Source organism: Physeter macrocephalus, chromosome 8 (genome assembly GCF_002837175.3).
Source record: "Physeter macrocephalus isolate SW-GA chromosome 8, ASM283717v5, whole genome shotgun sequence".
Classification (NCBI taxonomy): domain Eukaryota; kingdom Metazoa; phylum Chordata; class Mammalia; order Artiodactyla; family Physeteridae; genus Physeter; species Physeter macrocephalus.
In genome coordinates, this window is record NC_041221.1 from 52,383,683 (window position 1) to 52,402,194 (window position 18,512).

Genomic DNA, 18,512 nt, shown 5'->3' on the forward strand with positions numbered 1-18,512 from the left:
TTTTGTGCCAGTACCATACTTTCTTGATTACTGTAGCTTTGTAGTATAGTCTGAAGTCAGGGAGCCTGATTCCTCCAGCTCTGTTTTTGTTTCTCAAGATTGCTTCGGCTATTCGGGGTCTTTTGTATTTCCATACAAACTGTGAAATTTTTTGTTCTAGTTCTGTAAAAAATGCCATTGGTAGTTTGATAGGGATTGCATTGAATCTGTAGATTGCTTTGGGTAAGATTGCTTTTGCTATTTGGGGTCTTTTGTGTTTCCATACAAATTGTGAAATTTTTTTTTCTAGTTCTGTAAAAAATGCTAGTGGTAGTTTGATAGGGATTGCATTGAATCTGTAGATTGCTTTGGGTAGTAGAGTCATTTTCACAATGTTGATTCTTCCAATCCAAGAACATGGTATATTTCTCCACCTATTTGTATCATCTTTAATTTCTTTCATCAGTGTCTTATAGTTTTCTGCATACAAGTTTTTTGTCTCCTTAGGTAGGTTTATTCCTAGATATTTTATTCTTTTTGTTGCAATGGTAAATGGGAGTGTTTTCTTAATTTCACTCTCAGATTTTTCATCATTAGTGTATAAGAATGCCAGAGATTTCTGTGCATTAATTTTGTATCCTGCTACTTTGCCAAATTCATTGATTAGCTCTAGTAGTTTTCTGGTAGCATCCTTAGGATTCTCTATGTATAATATCATGTCATCTGCAAATAGTGACAGCTTTACTTCTTCTTTTCCTATTTGGATTCCTTTTATTTCTTTTTTTTCTCTGTTTGCTGTGGCTAGAACTTCCAAAACTATGTTGAATAAGAGTGGTGAGAGTGGGCAACCTTGTCTTGTTCCTGATCTTAGTGGAAATGGTTTCAGTTTTTCACCATTGAGAACAATGCTGGCTGTGGGTTTGTCATATATGGCCTTTATTATGTTGAGGAAAGTTCCCTCTATGCCTACTTTCTGCAGGGTTTTTATCATAAATGGGTGTTGAATTTTGTCAAAAGCTTTTTCTGCATCTATTGAGATGATCATATGGTTTTTATTCTTCAATTTGTTAATATGGTGTATCACTTTGATTAATTTGCATATATTAAAGAATCCTTGCATCCTTGGGATAAATCCCACTTGATCATGGTGTATGATCCTTTTAATGTGCTGTTGGATTCTGTTTGCTAGTATTTTGTTGAGGATTTTTGCATCTATGTTCATCAGTGATATTGGCCTGTAGTTTTCTTTCTTTGTGACATCTTTGTCTGGTTTTGGTATCAGGGTGATGGTGGCCTCGTAGAATGAGAGTGGGAGTGTTCCTCTCTCTGCTATATTTTGGAAGAGTTTGAGAAGGATAGGTGTTAGCTCTTCTCTAAATGTTTGATAGAATTCACCTGTGAAGCCATCTGTTCCTGGAATTTTGTTTGTTGGAAGATTTTTAATCAGAGTTTCAATTTCAATGTTTTTTATTGGTCTGTTTATATTTTCTATTTCTTCCTGGTTCAGTCTCGCAAGGTTGTACTTTTCTAAGAATTTGTCCATTTCTTCCAGGTGGTCCATTTTATTGGCATAGAGTTGCTTGTAGTAATCTCTCATGATCCTTTGTATTTCTGCAGTGTCAGTTGTTACTTCTCCTTTTTCATTTCTAATTCTATTGATTTGAGTCTCCTCCCTTTTTTTCTTGATGAGTCTGGCTAATGATTTATCAATTTTGTTTATCTTCTCAAAGAACCAGCTTTTAGTTTTATTGATCTTTGTTATCATTTCCTTCATTTCATTTTCATTTATCTGATCTGATCTTTATGATTTCTTTCCTTCTGCTGACTTTGGGGGTTTTTGTTCTTCTTTCTCTAATTGCTTTAGGTATAAGTTTAGGTTGTTTGTTTGAGCTGTGTCTTGTTTCTTGTGGTAGGGTTGTATTACTATAAACTTCCCTCTTAGAACTGCTTTTGTTGCATCCCATAGGTTTTGGGTCATCGTGTTTTCATTGTCATTTGTTTCTAGGTATTTTTTGATTTCCTCTTTGATTTCTTCAGTGATCTCTTGGTATTTAGTAGTGTATTGGTTACCCTCCTTGTGTTTGTATTTTTTACAGATTTTTTCCTGTAATTGATATCTAGTCTCATAGCATAGTGGTCAGAAAAGATACTTGATGTGATTTCAATTTTCTTAAATTTACCAAGGCTTGATTTGTGACCCAAGATATGATCTATCCTGGAGAATGTTCCCTGAGCACTTGAGAAGAAAATGTAATCTGCTGTTGTTGGATGCTATGTCCTATAAATATCAATTAAGTCCATCTTCTTTAATGTATTCTTTAAAGCTTGTGTTTCCTTATTTATTTTCATTTTGGATGATCTGTCCATTGGTGAAAGTGGGGTGTTAAAGTCCCCTACTATGATTGTGTTACTGTCGATTTCCCCTTTTATGGCTGTTAGCATTTGCGTTATGTACAGAGGTGCCCCTAGGCTAGGTGCATAAATATTTACAATTGTCATATCTTCTTCTTGGATTGATCCCTTGATCATTATGTAGTGTCCTTCTTTGTCTCTTGTAATAGTCTTTATTTTAAAGTCTATTTTGTCTGATATGAGAATTGCTACTCCAGCTTTCTTTTGATCTCCATCTGCATGGAATATCTTTTTCCATCCCCTCACTTTCAGTCTGTATGTGTCCCTAGGTCTGAAGTGGGTCTCTTGTAGACAGCATATATACAGGTCTTGTTTTTGTATCCATTCAGCCAGTCTATGTCTTTTAGTTGGAACATTTAATCCATTTACATTTAAGGTAGTTATAGATATGTATGTTCCTATCACCATTTTCTTAATTGTTTTGGGTTTGTTATTGTAAGTCTTTTCCTTCTCATGTGTTTCCTGCCTAGAGCAATTCCTTTAGCATTTGTTGTAGAGCTGATTTGGTGGTGCTGAATTCTCTTAGCTGTTGCTTGCCTGTAAAGATTTTAATTTCTCCATCGAATCTGAATGAGATCCTTGCTGGGTAGAGTAATCTTGGTTGTAGGTTTTTCTCCTTCATCACTTTAAATATGTCCTGCCACTCCCTTCTGGCTTGCAGAGTTTCTGCTGAAAGATCAGCTGTTAACTTTATGGGGATTCCCTTGTATGTTAATTGTTGCTTCTCCCTTGCTGTTTTTAATATTTTTTCTTTGTACTTAATTTTTGATAGTTTGATTAATATGTGTCTTGGCATGTTTCTCCTTGGATTTTTGCTGTATGGGACTCTCTGTGCTTCCTAGAGTTGACTGACTATTTCCTTACCCATATTAGGGAAGTTTTCAACTATAATTTCTTCAAATATTTTCTCAGTCCCTTTTTTTTTCTCTTCTTCTTCTGGGACCCCTATAATTCGAATGTTGGTGTGTTTAATGTTGTCCCAGAGGTCTGTTCTTCAGCCTGAGTTATTCTTCTATTGATTCCTTCTAGAGAATTTTTAATTTCATTTATTGTGTTGTTCATCATTGTTTGTTTGCTCTTTAGTTCTTCTAGTTCCTTGTTAAACATTTCTTGTATTTTCTCCATTCTATTTCCAAGATTTTGGATCATCTTTACTATCATTACTCTGAATTCTTTTTCAAATAGACTGCCTATTTCCTCTTCATTTGTTTGGTCTGGTGGGTTTTTACCTTGCTTCTTCATCTGCAGTGTATTTCTCTGTGTTCTCATTTTGCTTAACTTACTGTGTTTGGGTTCTCCTTTTTGCAGGCCACAGATTCGTAGTTCCTGTTGTTTTTGGTGTCTGCTCCCAGTGGGTAAGGTTGGTTCAGTGGCTTGTGTAGGCTTCCTGGTGGAGGGGACTAGTGCCTGTGCTCTGGTGGATGAGGCCTGATCTTGTCTTTCTGGTGGGCCGGACCACGTCCAGTGGTGTGTTTTGTGGTCTGTGAACTTATTATGATTTTAGGCAGCCTCTCTGCTAATGGGTGGGGTTGTGTTCCTCTCTTGCTAGTTGTTTGGCATAAGGTATCCAGCACTGTAGCTTGCTGATCATTGAGTGGATCTGGGTCTTAGCGTTGAGAAGGAGACCTCTGGGAGAGCTTTTGCCGTTTGATATTACGTGGGGCTGGGAGGTCTCTGGTGGACCAATGCCCTGAACTCAGCTCTCCCACCTCAGAGGCTCAGGCCTGACACGTGGCCAGAGCACCAAGACCCTGTCAGCCACACGGAATCCCTGCCTCACCCCACAGGTGAGCAGCCGAGGTGGGTAGGTATGCTTTCTTCCTTTCACTGTGGAACCTTTCCTCAGGTGTCTGGCGCCTCTTGGCTGGACATTCATTCTAAGCAGAAGGCACTTAAATCTGATTGGAAGCTCCTTGCCTGCAAGTGAAACTGGCACCTGGAGGACTGCACAGTAGGTGGTCAGGTGGGTTTTGGGTTGGAGAACCTCCGAATATGGGTTTCAGGAGGTCTTTTCTCTTTAACCAAAAGAGGAATCCCCTGCCTGGCAGATTATATACATGTTTCCCTTTATTCTGGAAACTCAAGGGGTTAAGGGTGCAGAGAGAAGAGGGAAACAGTGATCCCATAACTGGATCTGAGCTAATGGGCTGTCCTGTGCCATGTGCTCCTGAGCTGACCTGGGAGTGGGCAGAGAGAGTAGCAAACTGGCCCTGAGGAGGAAAGGGGCTGGGGCTCTCACTGCTCTACATTCAAACAATCCCCATTTTTGGTCTGCTTCAATCCTCCAAACTTTGAGGTAGTTGGTCTCTTATAGTTTGAAGTCTCTTGAGCGTTCAGAAAGGTATATCTCATTGGCATGTCCAGTTTTGCAGTTTTCTTCACTGTCTTTGCAGAGTCATTAACTACTCCTCAATTTGCTTTCCATCTCCCCCAGATGTGTTGGTATCTTACATCTGCTATTACCTTTCTTACTCTGTTTGTCCTTATGGGTTTATGCCTTTTTCCCCTCCTATTCCTACTGTGGGGTTTTGGAAGGAAATAGAGATAAATGAAAGCATAAAATTCTGTATTTAACTAGAAATCCCTAATTATCTTTTGATTTTAAGAGCAGTCCATTAGTATTAGACAAACAGGTGTGGCAATCTCCCTGTATAACCAAAAGTAAAGCAAACTTTCTGTACACCAATTGTGTAAGATGGCAACATATTACGTATTTTTAATTTTCTCTTTAAAGGTAAATACATGCACATAAAAAAAGGTAAATCATATAAAAAGAGTAAATAGTGAAAAATACACACCTTTTTCTCATTCTAGTTCCCATTCCAACAACTCCTCTCCTCAAATGCAGTAAATATTGCCAGTTTCTCAGGTATACCCTCCTCTTTCTTATACTTCTGATATCACATTATGTAAACTCTACTGACCTCTTAACAATGTATCTTGGATATCATAACTCATTCTTTTTCACAAGTACAATGAATTATTTCACAAATAATCCACTATTTTTGTATATGTATGTATTGTAACTTATTTGACTTGTCCCTACTGATGGACATTTAATTAATTAATGTTTAGTTTTTTCCTACAAAACAATGCAGCAGTGAATATCTATCTAGCCATCTTTTTTTTTTAATTTTTATTTATTTATTTTTGCTGTGTTGGGTCTTCGTTTCTGTGCGAGGGCTTTCTCTAGTTGCGGCGAGTGGGGGCCACTCTTCATCGCAGTGCACGGGCCTCTCTCTATCGCGGCCTCTCTTGTTGCAGAGCACAAGCTCCAGACGCGCAGGCTCAGTAGTTGTGGCTCACGGGACTAGTTGCTTCGCGGCATGTGGGATCTTCCCAGACCAGGGCTCGAACCCGTGTCCTCTGCATTAGCAGGCAGATTCTCAACCACTGCGCCACCAGGGAAGCCCCTAGCCATCTTTATATTAGAAATATGTATACCTTTGTGAATGTACATGCAGGATAAATTCAAGTGGAATAGCTGAGGCAAAGGATACATACACTTGTACTTTAATACCTATAGCCAGTTGTTCTCCAAGCACTTGTACCAATTTATACCCTCTAACAATGAATGAGAGCTCCTGTTTCCCTCTCTAACCAGTGCATTATAATTTGAAGACTTTGGCTTTCTAAGCAGTACTGTAGCAATTCTCAGTTGGATGGTGGAATTCAGACTAAGCTTTCATCTACACAAGAAGGCGGGGCCAGGAATACTATTGGCCAGTAGAAGGTAGCCCAGCCCTTGGAAATGTGGACTGAAATAAGCTTTCTGAGATAATTCAAGTAAATGTTGGGATAGTGTTATGTGTCTATAAATAAAATATTTACCTCTACTCAATAGATCATACCTGAATGTCACGATCAATCAGTTGGTAAGTTAATTCATTCCTTCTTCAACAAATGCTTATCATACAACTGCTAGGCACTGGGCTGAGCCCTGGGAGTTCGAAGAATAAGGTACAGGTTCCTGCCCTCCAGGTGCTTATCTAGTTGGGGTTGGTAATGACAGCACTGTGGCGAGGCACTGGGAGAGAGGCAAGCCTGGAGTCCTGAGCAAGGCCCAGTAAGGACACAGAGCCAAGAAGTTCTGGAACCTGCAGGAACACGAGGCGATCGAGCACTGCATCCTGTCGAAAGGCCTTACTCTCTTTGCACAGGTGTAGCTAAAGTTTCTTTCAGAATTAAAATTGTTACACCACTTCTTGTCTGCATGGTCTCTTTCTGCCAGGGATCTGAGGAGATCTTTGTAGAGCTTCTTAATCTGAAGTACAGGGATGGGTCTCAGAGGGTCTGTGAACCCCTTAAAACTGGATGCAGATTAGGTGTGCATGCTTTTTCCTGGGGATAGGGTCACAGGCTTCATCAGAATCTCAAAGGAGTGTGCAACTCCAGGAGGCTTAAGAACCAGTGGCTTAGATTTTCCTCAAGCTAATTCAGGCTCTTTTACCTTAAAATGTCTTTTAAAACACCCTACTCAGACTCTAGCCTAGAGATGTGTGTGGTTACTAACACCTGGCCCCTTTTAAACCTCTGTCCTTTATCCTTCATCCAGCTTCCCCTCCCCCATGCAGAAAAAGGCGCAGTGATGGGCAGCCTCCCACCACTCCTCTCTCCTGTCCTTGTTTCTCTTTATTCAGCAACCCCATACTTAAACACAATTACAATGTAAGCAATTCTGTACCTAACTGTAATAATGTGATATCATCCAACAGAATTGGGAATTCCCATTTCCAAGGCGGTCTCTCATGTTTTCGCTCAGGTTTTTTGGTTTGGAATTGCTCAAGTCCAAAAATCGAGTTCAACGCACATTTAGCAAACACTTTCTTTATTTAGGACATCATGCTCCATGCTGAGGGAGAGGGGAGGAGAGCAGGATATAGAGATGAATTAAACATGGTTCCCACCTTCAGGGAGAGGAGACCTGTTGGAAATTGTACAGAGTGCTGTGGGGATCCAGGGAGGAAGTGATTATTTCTTACTGGAGGCTGCATGGAAGAAAGTCATGAAGATATTCTAGCTGAGCAGTATTTCTCATCACTGGGGAGGCCATAGACTTTTGCCCTCCAGTAACATTACCCTGTTTCTGAACCTTCAAAATGAGCTCCTGGGCCTGGAGGCTGACACCAGATTAGAAATACCTAGAAAATAAACCTAGAAGAAAAATTAGCCGGTGTATGAGAATATACAGTGTAAAGGAAATATAACACATTGTTATTTGAATCAGTGTACGAACTTTTGAAAACTGATAGGAAATCTTTGTCATTATGATGATCGTATTATCATTTTATTTCAAAATTTGACATCGTGGTCACTTTGTTTTATAAATGATGTGACCAGAAAAGCTGACAGATTTTACTAAAGACATTTCCACTCTACCTACCAATTCCTTTTTTTTTTTGGCCGTGCCACGTGGCTTGTGGGATCAAACCCTGGCCCCCGGCAGTGGAAGTGTGGAGTCCTAACCACTGGACCGCCAGGGAATTCCCTACTGTATTATAATTTTAAAAGTCTGGCTTCAAAGCAAGCCAGAAACAGAAGTAGAAAAATTACTTTGCTAGAAATATTTACAGGCTGTGAGGGCTTTTCTGAAATGTAGATCGAGGAGTGTATGTGCGTACACTTTCTTCTTACTAAATCATATGTGATCAAGCATTTACTACTGATATGAGTCATAACTGAAATTTGTAGAGTGCTTTTAGACTGGTGCTTACGAAGCAGTTTCACATTCATTATAAATCCCGTACTGTACATTAGCATGGACTAATACATTTCCTTATTCTCTGTTCTTAGGATGAAGTAGCACCCGCCAAATTTTTGAGACAGCTCACGGCTTAGAGGAAGGCTCATCTAAATAAAGGCCGGCTAAAGTGACATTGCAGGGATTTAATCCTCCTCTGGCTGCCCGTGTGACCAGAAGGCTGATTTGCAAGTTTCTTCTTTCCTGGGGTCCAGATTATCAGATCTCCGGGGCCCTGCAACTTGACAGCAAAAGTGCAGAATGAAGAAGATCAGAGATACGTGCCAGCAGCAGGGACCTGAGGGCCTCTGCGGGGCTTTTACACACCAGAGCAAAAGATTCTCTGGCCATCAAAGGAAATAGCAAACTGGAGCCTTTGTTTTGGGACACAGCCACCTACCACAGAGCACCAGCGCGGCCAGCCAGAAAGTTCTTGGAGCCTGATCAGGGAAGCGGCTCTGGTACCTGGACGTGTGCCTGATGGTCCAGTTAGAGCTGGGAAGTTCAACGTGAAGGAAGGTCTCGAGTGAGGGCGGCTTCGGGCTTGGCTGGTAGGCGGTTCTGGCATTGGCCTCTGCCCTCCCCCTGAAGCTGAGAAGGGGGTTTGCACATTCAGGAGTCTTTGCCCGGTTCTCAAGGACACAGGGCTCTGGCAGTCAACCCCCGTCTCCCACCCGCCGGGCCCCTTGGGCTCCTCCCCAGCCTGCCCCCGATCGGTGCCTCTGCTGAGATGGAAACGTGGGCCTGCGGAGGACGATGACTGCTGTCTATGTGAATGGAGGCGGCCTGGAGAACACCCACTATGCCAGGTGGGACCGGCGTGAGAGCGCGGAGAGTGGCGGTCAGACAGAGTGCACCAAGGAGGACGGAGAGGGACAGCCTCGCCAGCTGACACCCTTCGAGAAGCTGACCCAGGACATGTCCCAAGACCAGAAGGTGGTGAGGGAGATCACTCTGGGGAAACGGATCGGCTTTTACCGCGTCCGAGGGGAAATCGGAAGTGGGAACTTCTCCCAGGTCAAGCTCGGGATTCACTCCCTAACCAAAGGTAGGATCCACCCTCCACGGGTGATGCCCAGGGTGCTGGGACCTGGTTGGGGGTCGGGTTAGGAGTCCAGGGCCAAGGAGGCAGGTGAGGTGTCATCACTGAGCCCCTGCTAAGTGCAAGTCCTATGCCAGCCGCCGTCCATTGTTGCCGCAGTTCATTTTCACAGCGATGGTGTGAGCTCAGTATTTTGATTTCACTTTATAGATAAGGAAACTAAGATCCAAAGATGTCAAATGTGGCTTTAGCAGTTTAATCTTAGATGATTTTGACTCCACAAACTCTCCCACTATAGCATGCAGGTGAACTCACTCAAACATTGAGGGCAATCTGTCCTCTCCAGTTACACCTTGGAGAAGCGGAGGGGAGTGTGGCTTGGTTCCAAGGCCACTCGTATTCCGGGTCCTTATTTGTAACTTCTGTTTGTGTTTGTTTGTCAATACCAGTGGCACAGGGGCTCTCCCGGATGGTCAGTGGATAGCGGGGTCCAGCCTCTCCTCCTTACCAGAGGCTGCTGCTTCTGTTAGGTTTGGGGAAAAGGGACTTGATCTCAAGAACTTCTCTGCTTCAGTCTGCTCTGTACTAGTTCTCATCGTTGTTAGCTCCTTGCTTGCTACCAAATAGCCACGCTTGCTTGGTCGCTGGTCACTCTGGATTCTCGACCAGCCGTGCCCACCGCTCTGGCCTCAGAGAGGAGCTGTGTGGAGAGACCAGCAGCCCTTTGCTGCCCAACCCATGTGGGCACTTCTCCAAGTTACCTCTAACTTAGTTAACTAAGCCTGGAGACAGTCATAACGGAGTCATAGGACAGAGAAAGAATGCCTGCAACTCGGTATAATCTACAGACTTCCTAAAGCCCACGGGCTCTGCCCTCTCCCTGAGAGTCCCATACTGACATTCATTCTCCTTGCACTCAGGCTGCCACCACGTCTCCAGGGCTGCTGTTTCTTGTGTCAGAGTTTTGTTTTCTTTTCTTCTCCAACCCCCAACCCCATTCCCTGCTCATCCCTGTTTGGCCCCTGTGGAGAAAGTACCACAACCTCCTCTACCCCCACACACACATGCACGCACATGCCTGCACACACGCCCAAGTCACTGGAGCTCCAAGTCCCCTTCTATCTTGCTCTGAGCCCGAGTGTCTGGGTTCATGCCTACTCACCTTACCTACCTGGGGACATTACAGCGCTCCTGTGAGCCCTCAGGTTCCTCGCTGACAAAATGCAGCCAGTAGCGTTGATTATGTTACTCATAAAAGCAGCTCTAGGGCTGCGATTCACATCTAATTGGGAAAGATGTTGCTTTTCAATAGTCTAGAGCAAGAGTGAAAGACAACATAAAACACATAAGGAGATGAGGGGCCAGGAATTGAGAGGAAGACATGATCAGGAAGAGGAGAGGAGAAGTTGCATAAAGGCAAACCAGGAGAGGAATTCACAAAGGGGAGAGTGTCCATTGTGGCAGAGAGGTCAGAGGGGCTAAAGGCTGAGCAAAGCCTGTTGGAACTGCTTCCCGAGTGTAGGTTCAGATATTAGATTCTAGTGGAGAGGATAGGATAGTGGAAAGAACATGTGCTTCAGAATCAGACAAATCTGTTCAAATCCTCGTTCAGTCACTTACTAGGTATCTGACTTCATGCATATTACTTAGCCTTTTTGGTCCTCAGTTGCCTCAGCTGTAAAATAGAGATAATGATTCTTATCTTAGAATTGTTGGGGAAATTAGGAATAATATCTATGATGTACATGGCACAGAGTAGCCACTCAGTAAATGGTAGCTATCATTGTGCAAGTCTATTTTTCACTTAAACTTATTTCAGAAGGAAATTTGATATTAAAGTCATGAAAACCCATGAATAGAAGGTAGTGGTAAAAATAAATACAATGCACACAAATTTCAAAGTTCCGTTTATTTATTTTTCCAGCTTTATTGAGATGTAATTGACATATAATATCGTGTAAGTTTAAGGTGTACAATGTTCTGATTTTATATATGTATATATTATGAAATGATTACCGCAATAAGGTTATTTAACACACTCACCACCTCATCTAGTTACAATTTCGTATGCGTGTGGTGAGAACTTTGAAAATCTATTCTCTTAGCAACTTGCAAAAAATTTTAAAGGGGGGCTTCCCTGGCAGTCCAATGGTTAGGACTCCACACTTCCACGGCAGGGGGCATGGGTTTGATCCCTGGTCGGGGAATTAAGATCCCACAAGCCGCACAGCATGGCCAAAAAAAAAAAAAATTTTAAAAGAAACTTACGAACTGACTGAAAGTAATTTAAAACATGCCAAAAACCCATCTGTGAGTTTCTCTTTACCTTACTTAGGAGAGTGAACGGAAATAACATTTTTATGCTGTGATGCAGTGCTATTTAAGGCTGTTTTCATGCACTAAAATCACTGCATGCCCCATGAGTGTTCAAGGTTCCACTCCGGGAAACACTGACCTCATCTAGCCCTCCTGAATTTTACAAATGGGGAGACGGAGGCTCAGAAGTGGCTGTCCCGAGGTCACGGCAGAGACAGGGTTAGAGCCCAGCTTCCTTTTTGCTGCAAGCTACCTCGGGATTTTGGTGCAGGGTGGAGGGGCAGCTCTTTCACACACTGCCCTGGACAAGCCGACCTAGTGGGCTACCACTGCCTTCTTCAGCCCCAGACCCCCGCCAGACCCCACCCTGCTCACCACCTGGCGGCCGGACTGCCGAGGAGTGATCCTGCCCTCCAACGCCTGCAGCAGGGAAGCAGGGGACAATGCACAAGTCATAGAGTGTATAACCAAGACTCAGAAGCAGCACCTACTTTCTGCCCGCACTCCCTGTTCAGTCAGTGTGTAAGAGAGAGCGGCACCTTGTCCTGAAGGTGGCAGAAGGTAGTGCAATATTTTGGAAAGATATCAGCTTTGGAGTTAGCCAGACCTGTGTGGAATTCCCATTCTTTTTTCCTCTAGCTGTGTGACCCCCGAACAAGTTATTTTACCATTCTATGCCACAACTTCCTTATGTATACGTGAAGAAAATATATCAGCTGCCTAGGATTGCTAGGAGGAGCGAATTTTAAAAAGATATAATATACTGGATATTTACCATGTACCTAGACAGAGCATGTAGCAAGTATTCATTAAGTGCCAGTATTAATCTGCTTTCAAAAAAGTCCAGGTCCTTTAGGCCTGTGTGAGTCACACGTCATTCATTTCATGCGACAGAAGCCGACTCCGATGAGCTCACGCTGACAGGGTGACTTGTGTGCAGGGGAATTTTGTGGCCCCTCAGCAGGGAGGGAGGTAGAGCCACGTTTCAAGGGTGGAGGTTACCCTCTCCATCTCCCCTTTCTCTGGGGTTGCACGGCTTCTCATTTCTACTCCGTACTTCTTTCTGCGGGGTGGCCTTCTCTGCTTAATTATCCAAAGGCATATGGCCAAGAATGATTGTTTCCAGTCCCATATCTACATAACCTCTCAGCTTTATCCCATGCCCATCCCACTAGTTTCATTCTATTTCAGCTCAGATTTTGAAAAGAGAATATAATCGCTCACTGACCAGCCGGCGATGGGCCACCGCTGCGTCAAGGGCCTGCCTATGTCAAGTCAGCTGCAGCCTTTCGGGTCACACGACCCACTGCACTGTCAGCAGGGCCCGAGGTCCAAAGAAGCGTCTCTGAGACGGGAGAGTGGAGAGCACAGTAAATTGACGGACATATCATCACCGCGACAATAACCAGCTAAGCAGGGAAACCATCACAAGCCAGGAGCAGGAGAGCGTCTAATTCCGTAGACAGTCTGTCATGTGAGGAGGACAGAAGAAAGAGGAAGGACCACAACTGATGTTTACATAGTGACTTTCTTCTTGAGTGCCAAAGGCTTCTTGCCTGTCGTATTACAGAATTAACTTAATTCTAGCCCCTTGAGTTTCAGAGAATGCGGTGTTTTCCTGCTGTGTGGATGGGGGCCTCAGTGGCTTCACTATCATGCTCTCCTCACTCCTAAACCGCCACAGAGTAGCCCTGTTGTCAAAGGCTCAATGTCAGCCTCTGCTTATGGGATGGGATGGGTGCACAAAAGGAGAGGAAGGCCAAAAGCACAGGCAGAGGAAAAATCAGTTCAACAAGCACGTTTAAACAAGCCAGAAAATGTTAACAGCAGGTCACTGTGCACATTGTACCGATGCAACAGGAAAATGAATCCCAGACTTCGCCTCCCAACTTGCAGACTCATCCCGTGATGGCCTCGTCCTGGTACCGAGCTCATGTCTCTTCTGGGTTCTATCAGAAGTGAGCCCAGGAAAGAGTAGAAAGGTGAGGACAAAAGGAACTGAGAGTGTGAAGGAGGGGAGACCCAGATGTGAATCAATGTGGAGATGAAGAAAGAGACGGGCGGTGTAGGTACTAGGAAGGGAGAACTCTGGGAGGATGACAGAGGCAAGACTGGAAGATTGTGACTTATGAAAAGAGGGAGGACGTTAAGCTACCAGGAGCAGACTGGGATGGAAAGACAGGGGGACATTCCTCTAAAATCTTTACCCCTACAATGGAAGGAGATTTATCAGGGAGTGGTTTAGCCTTGCTGGGAATTACAAATACCCTGTCCCATTACCAGGCCATGTCAGATGACATAGTCTGAATAGCGATTTGTATAAATATGGTTCCCATACAAAGCCAGCTTGCCCAGAATTGTCATTAGGTTTTCTAGGAAATATGGACAACCTGGATAAGATAATGAGGAGGAGATTAGATAGGAGGAGATAAGATAACGGAGGAGATTCCCAGGGAAGCAGAGGGTTTCTGTGCCAGGGGCAGCTCCCAAGACAGTAGTTTAAAAAAAGACACCAGCTGCTCTGGATCCCTAAAGAGAAGGCTCCAGTATAGGCCCCTGCTGGCTGGAGTTTATTTTTGTAGCTAATGGCTCAGATTCTCTTGGGCCTTGCAAGCTGATAGGGCAGGCTGAAGCCATCATGAGTCCCCTTTTAGGCTGATTAGAAATTTCTCAAAAGAAATGACGCACTCGGCTTCTGAATATTTTATGTCCCATCTGTTGCCTCAAACAAAAGTAAAAGAGGCCATGGGTGCCTGTCCCTTTCTCTGTTGCTGTCCTTTCTGACCCCTTCATCCCTGGTCTTCTTCTCTGTTACTCTAGTCTCATGTTTCTAGAAGCCTTTCTTCATCTCTCTCAATTTATTTATGCATCGGTTCATTCATTCTTTTTTAAAAAATATAATAAACTCTCTTGTGCCTTACAGAGATGAATAAGATACAGCTCTTGCCTGATAGGAACTCGCAGTAGGTAATGGAGACAGACAGGAAACAACTGATAAGTGCTGTCACAGGGTGAGGTTACAAAGGGTGTGCTCGACTGCGGCTGAAATCAGGAAAGGGTCAACTGATCGGGAAAGGCTTGCATTAGGTCTTGAGGTTTGCGGAGAAATAATGCAGGACACAGAGGAAAGGGAATTCCAGTCAGAGAGAGAGGATGTAAAGTGATTGGAGGTATGAGCCAGGGTGCGGAGTGTTTGGAGATTTAAGAGTAATTCAGTGAGGCTAGTGCATGACTTGAGTAGTAGTGGGAGATATGGCGGGTGATGTAGGCAGGGACTAGATCATGGAGAATCTTCTTGCATATTTGGATTTTGTCATTTACGTATCAGGAAGCCATTGAAGAGCTTTAAGCAAGCAATTAATAAAATGATTAACTATTAATTATTTCAGTGAGGAAAGTGAATTGAAGTTGGGACATGACAAGAGTCAGGCGTGTCAGAATAAAATATTAGTCTAATGATCCAGAGGAATGGTGACGTCCACCTCAACTAAGGAAGTGACAGTGAGGATGGAGAGAAGGGGATGCCTTTGAAAACTATTTTAGAGTATTGGAAAACCTGTGGTCAACTGCATGGGGGAAAGCAGGAGAGGACAGGGAGGGGAAGATGTAAAGATGACTCCCAGGTTTCCAGCCTTAATGACTCAGCAGTGAATAGTGAATACAGGAGGAGAAGTGGATTTGAGAGTGCAGATCTGGAAGCACTGACTTGGAGGTCCATGGAGGTCAAGTAAAGGAGCCCAATGACCATCTTGGAACCCAAGAGAATGTATGCATGAGAAATAAAGATTTGGGGCCTAACAAATCCGGGGTATAGTGAAAGTCTTGTATGTCCTGGTCATAGGCTCCTTGGTGTCAGACACTGTATCATATTGATCCTCAGACTTCCCCCACATTCATTATAACTAATAAATATTCAACAAATACCTGGTGAATTAAGTTAGTATAATAACTTCCCCGGAAAATCCAGTAGTGGTGGGAAGAGATTTGGGAGGGAGCAATGCATGGCAGTACTCTCTGGTGGGTTCTTCATGCTATAATCTCCTAGAAGGACAGGGCTGGGGGATTCACACAGGCTCTAGTAAAGCTTAACCGAGAAGGCCCAGTGGTTTTGAAAAAGGGGTCCCTTCTCTTGAGTACATTCATTAAAACAGCAATTTAAAATTATGTTTTCTGGATGCAACTAGAGATTATCATACTAAGTGAAGTAAGGCAGAAGAAGACAAATACCAAATGATATCACTTAGATGTGGAATCTAAAATATGTCACAAATGAACATATCTATGAAATAGAAACAGACTCACAGACGTAGAGAAGAGACTTGCAGTTGCCAAGGGGAAGGGGGTATGGGGGAGGAATGGACTGGGAGTTTGGTGTTAGTAAATGCAAACTATTATGTATAGAGTGGATAAACAGGGTCCTACTGTATAGCACAGGAGACTATATTCAATATCCTGGGATAAACCATAAAGGAAAAGAATATAAAAAAGACTTTGCTATACAGCAGAAATTAATGCAATATTATAAATCAACTGTACTTCAATAAAAAAGTAAATTAAAAATAAATAAATTTATGTTTTCTTACTTTAAGAATGGTTAGTTAGTGGCTTTGGTGAATCCATCCTAAAAATAAATTCAGTATTACTATAACAATAAAAAGTTCCCTATTTATAATGCAAAGGACTCAAAATAATTTATATGCTCCAATGATGCAGGAATGCTCAAGGATATTAAAGTGTATGCACTTGGATGGACGTCACACAGCCATTAAAAATCACAGCTGTGGAGAGTCTGTGGTAACATGGAGGATGCGTGGGACACAATAATAAATGAAAAAGCAAGGCGCAAACTTGAGTTACACTGCAATGGGGATACTTATCCTGGGCTCTTGTGAGCGTTAAGTGAGATCATTTATTCAACAAATATTTGTTGATCACCTCCCGTGTAACAGGCACTGTTCTAGGGACGGGAGATACAGAAGTGAACAAAACAGACAACAATCTGTCCTGTGGAGCTTATGTTCTAGCGAGGAGAGACAGACAAAAGGAAGCCAGTAAAATATTCATTATGCTCCGTAGTGATAAGTGACAGGAAGGAAGATAGAGCAGAGGGGAGGGGAGGGAGCATTGGGGGCTGCAGTTTTAGACAAAATGGCCAGGGACAGCCTCCCTGAGGAGGTGATCATTGAACTAAAGGGAATAAGGAAACTGGCCTTGGAGTCCATGGGGGAACGTGGTCAGGCAGAGGAGACAGCAAGAAGAAGAGCGCCAAGGTGGGAGAGTGCCTGTAAAACTCGAGGAACGGCTGAGGCGTGTGACAGCAGAGAGTGTCAGGGACCAGATCACATAAGGTTAATATGCAATATGGCAAAGTCAGGACTTTGGCTTTTCCTATGAGGGAAACCCGAGCCCTTTGAGGGAGCAGAGAAGTGACGCGCGACCTGGCTTACGCTTAATAGGATCACCTTGGCTGCTCTGTTGAAAATAGGCTGCGAGGGGTCAAAGGCAGAAAAGGAGAGATCAGCTAGGAGCCTATCGGAATAATCCAGGCAAGAGAGAATGGTAGCTTGGACCAGGAAGGGAGCAGTGAAAGGCTGAGAAGTGGCTGGATTCTGGCTGTATTTAGAAGCAGAGATAACAGGATTTGCTGACAGATTGAAAGTGGAGTGTAAAAGAGAAGAGTCAAATACTCAAGGTTTTTGTTCTGGATGACTGCAGGAATAGAGTTTCCATTTACTGAAACTGGGAAGAACTGTAGAAGGAACAGGTTTGGGGTGGGGGAGATCAGTATTGGACGTGTTATGCCGGGTGTGCCTGTTATACATGCATAGCAGAGGCTGTTGGTGCCTCACCCGTGTCTCCTTGGGCCTTACGATTTCAGTGCATGCAGGCCAGACCTTCAAACGCCAGTCTCTCCATCTCTTTGCCTCTGGGCTTTCTCTAGCTGCCGGAGCTGCTCTTCCTGCATGCATGGGAAATAGAGGGGAATTAAGGTCTGCCAGGAACAGCCAACAACTAGTTACTGGCAGTAGTTGACGTACAAATACCCCAGCTCTCTCACTCTTCTCATGATAAAACTCAAACGATAACTCGCAGCAGGATCGTTGGAAGACGGAGGGAACAAAAGATGCCCATCGAACTGAGAAGTCATCTTGAGACTGAAAAATGAGGCAGGCAGCTCCATATACTCAATGGATCAGTTTATTGTAGGGTACCTTACAAGGTGGGATCAGGATCGGGCCGACAAAGATCTGGAAGCATTCGCAGCTATACTCTGCACCGCCCGAAAGGCCACTGGGGCAATTTTATAGCTAACCTAGGGTATGGGAGTACCCTTGAAAACAGGAAGTACATTCCTAAGTCAAGATGATTGAATGGGTAACTAGTCTCGTGGGTACCAGGAAAATGTCAGCGAAGGTCTTCATCATAATTTGGGGACTAACAGAGCATAGAGGCCACCTGGACCTACCGATCATTAGACAATATCTGTTAACTACAAAGCCCTTGACAGAGAAGTGATTTGCTGCATAGTGCAGTCCTGGGTAGGGTCAGTGGAAGGACAGGAGGAATTGTATGAGCCCAAGATGATGTCAGTTATGCTAACAGGCATGCAGGATTAACTGGTAACTTGCTTAGTAACACGTCCTTAATTGGCTGACTTTCCTCATTCTTCTACCAGTGTTTCCTGGGTACCACCTCCTTCATCAACTACTTGCACCTGAATCACTGCCTCATGATCTGCTTCTGTAAGAAGCCAAACTGAGACAACCAAGTGGAGAGGTCTTGTAGGCAGGTGTATTTATGCATCTGGAATCGTTGAGGAAATTGTAGGGATGTCCAAGGACTTAACCTTCAGGTGTCGAACATTTAGAGGCTGGGCAGATGAGAGGAGCATTGGTGACCCTGAGAGGAGCTTTTCTGGTAGCAATATCTCTTAGGTTCAAGACATAATGAGGGGAGGACTGGAGACAGTGACGTAGAACCAGCTCTTTAAGAGAGTTTTCCTACAAAGAGAATGAGAAGAGT

At 43.6% G+C, this 18,512-nt stretch overlaps 1 protein-coding gene across 1 annotated transcript in view; it reads left to right on the forward strand.

The window, feature by feature from the left end:
• The window catches only part of NIM1K (NIM1 serine/threonine protein kinase), a 70,117-nt gene that overhangs the window by 40,528 nt on the left and 11,077 nt on the right, over window positions 1-18,512 (forward strand). Inside the window, exon 3 of the mRNA XM_007120278.4 lies at window positions 8,185-9,179. Within this exon, the coding sequence (XP_007120340.1) occupies window positions 8,888-9,179 (292 nt within the window). The 5' untranslated portion in view covers window positions 8,185-8,887. The remainder of the gene's footprint in view (window positions 1-8,184; window positions 9,180-18,512) is intronic.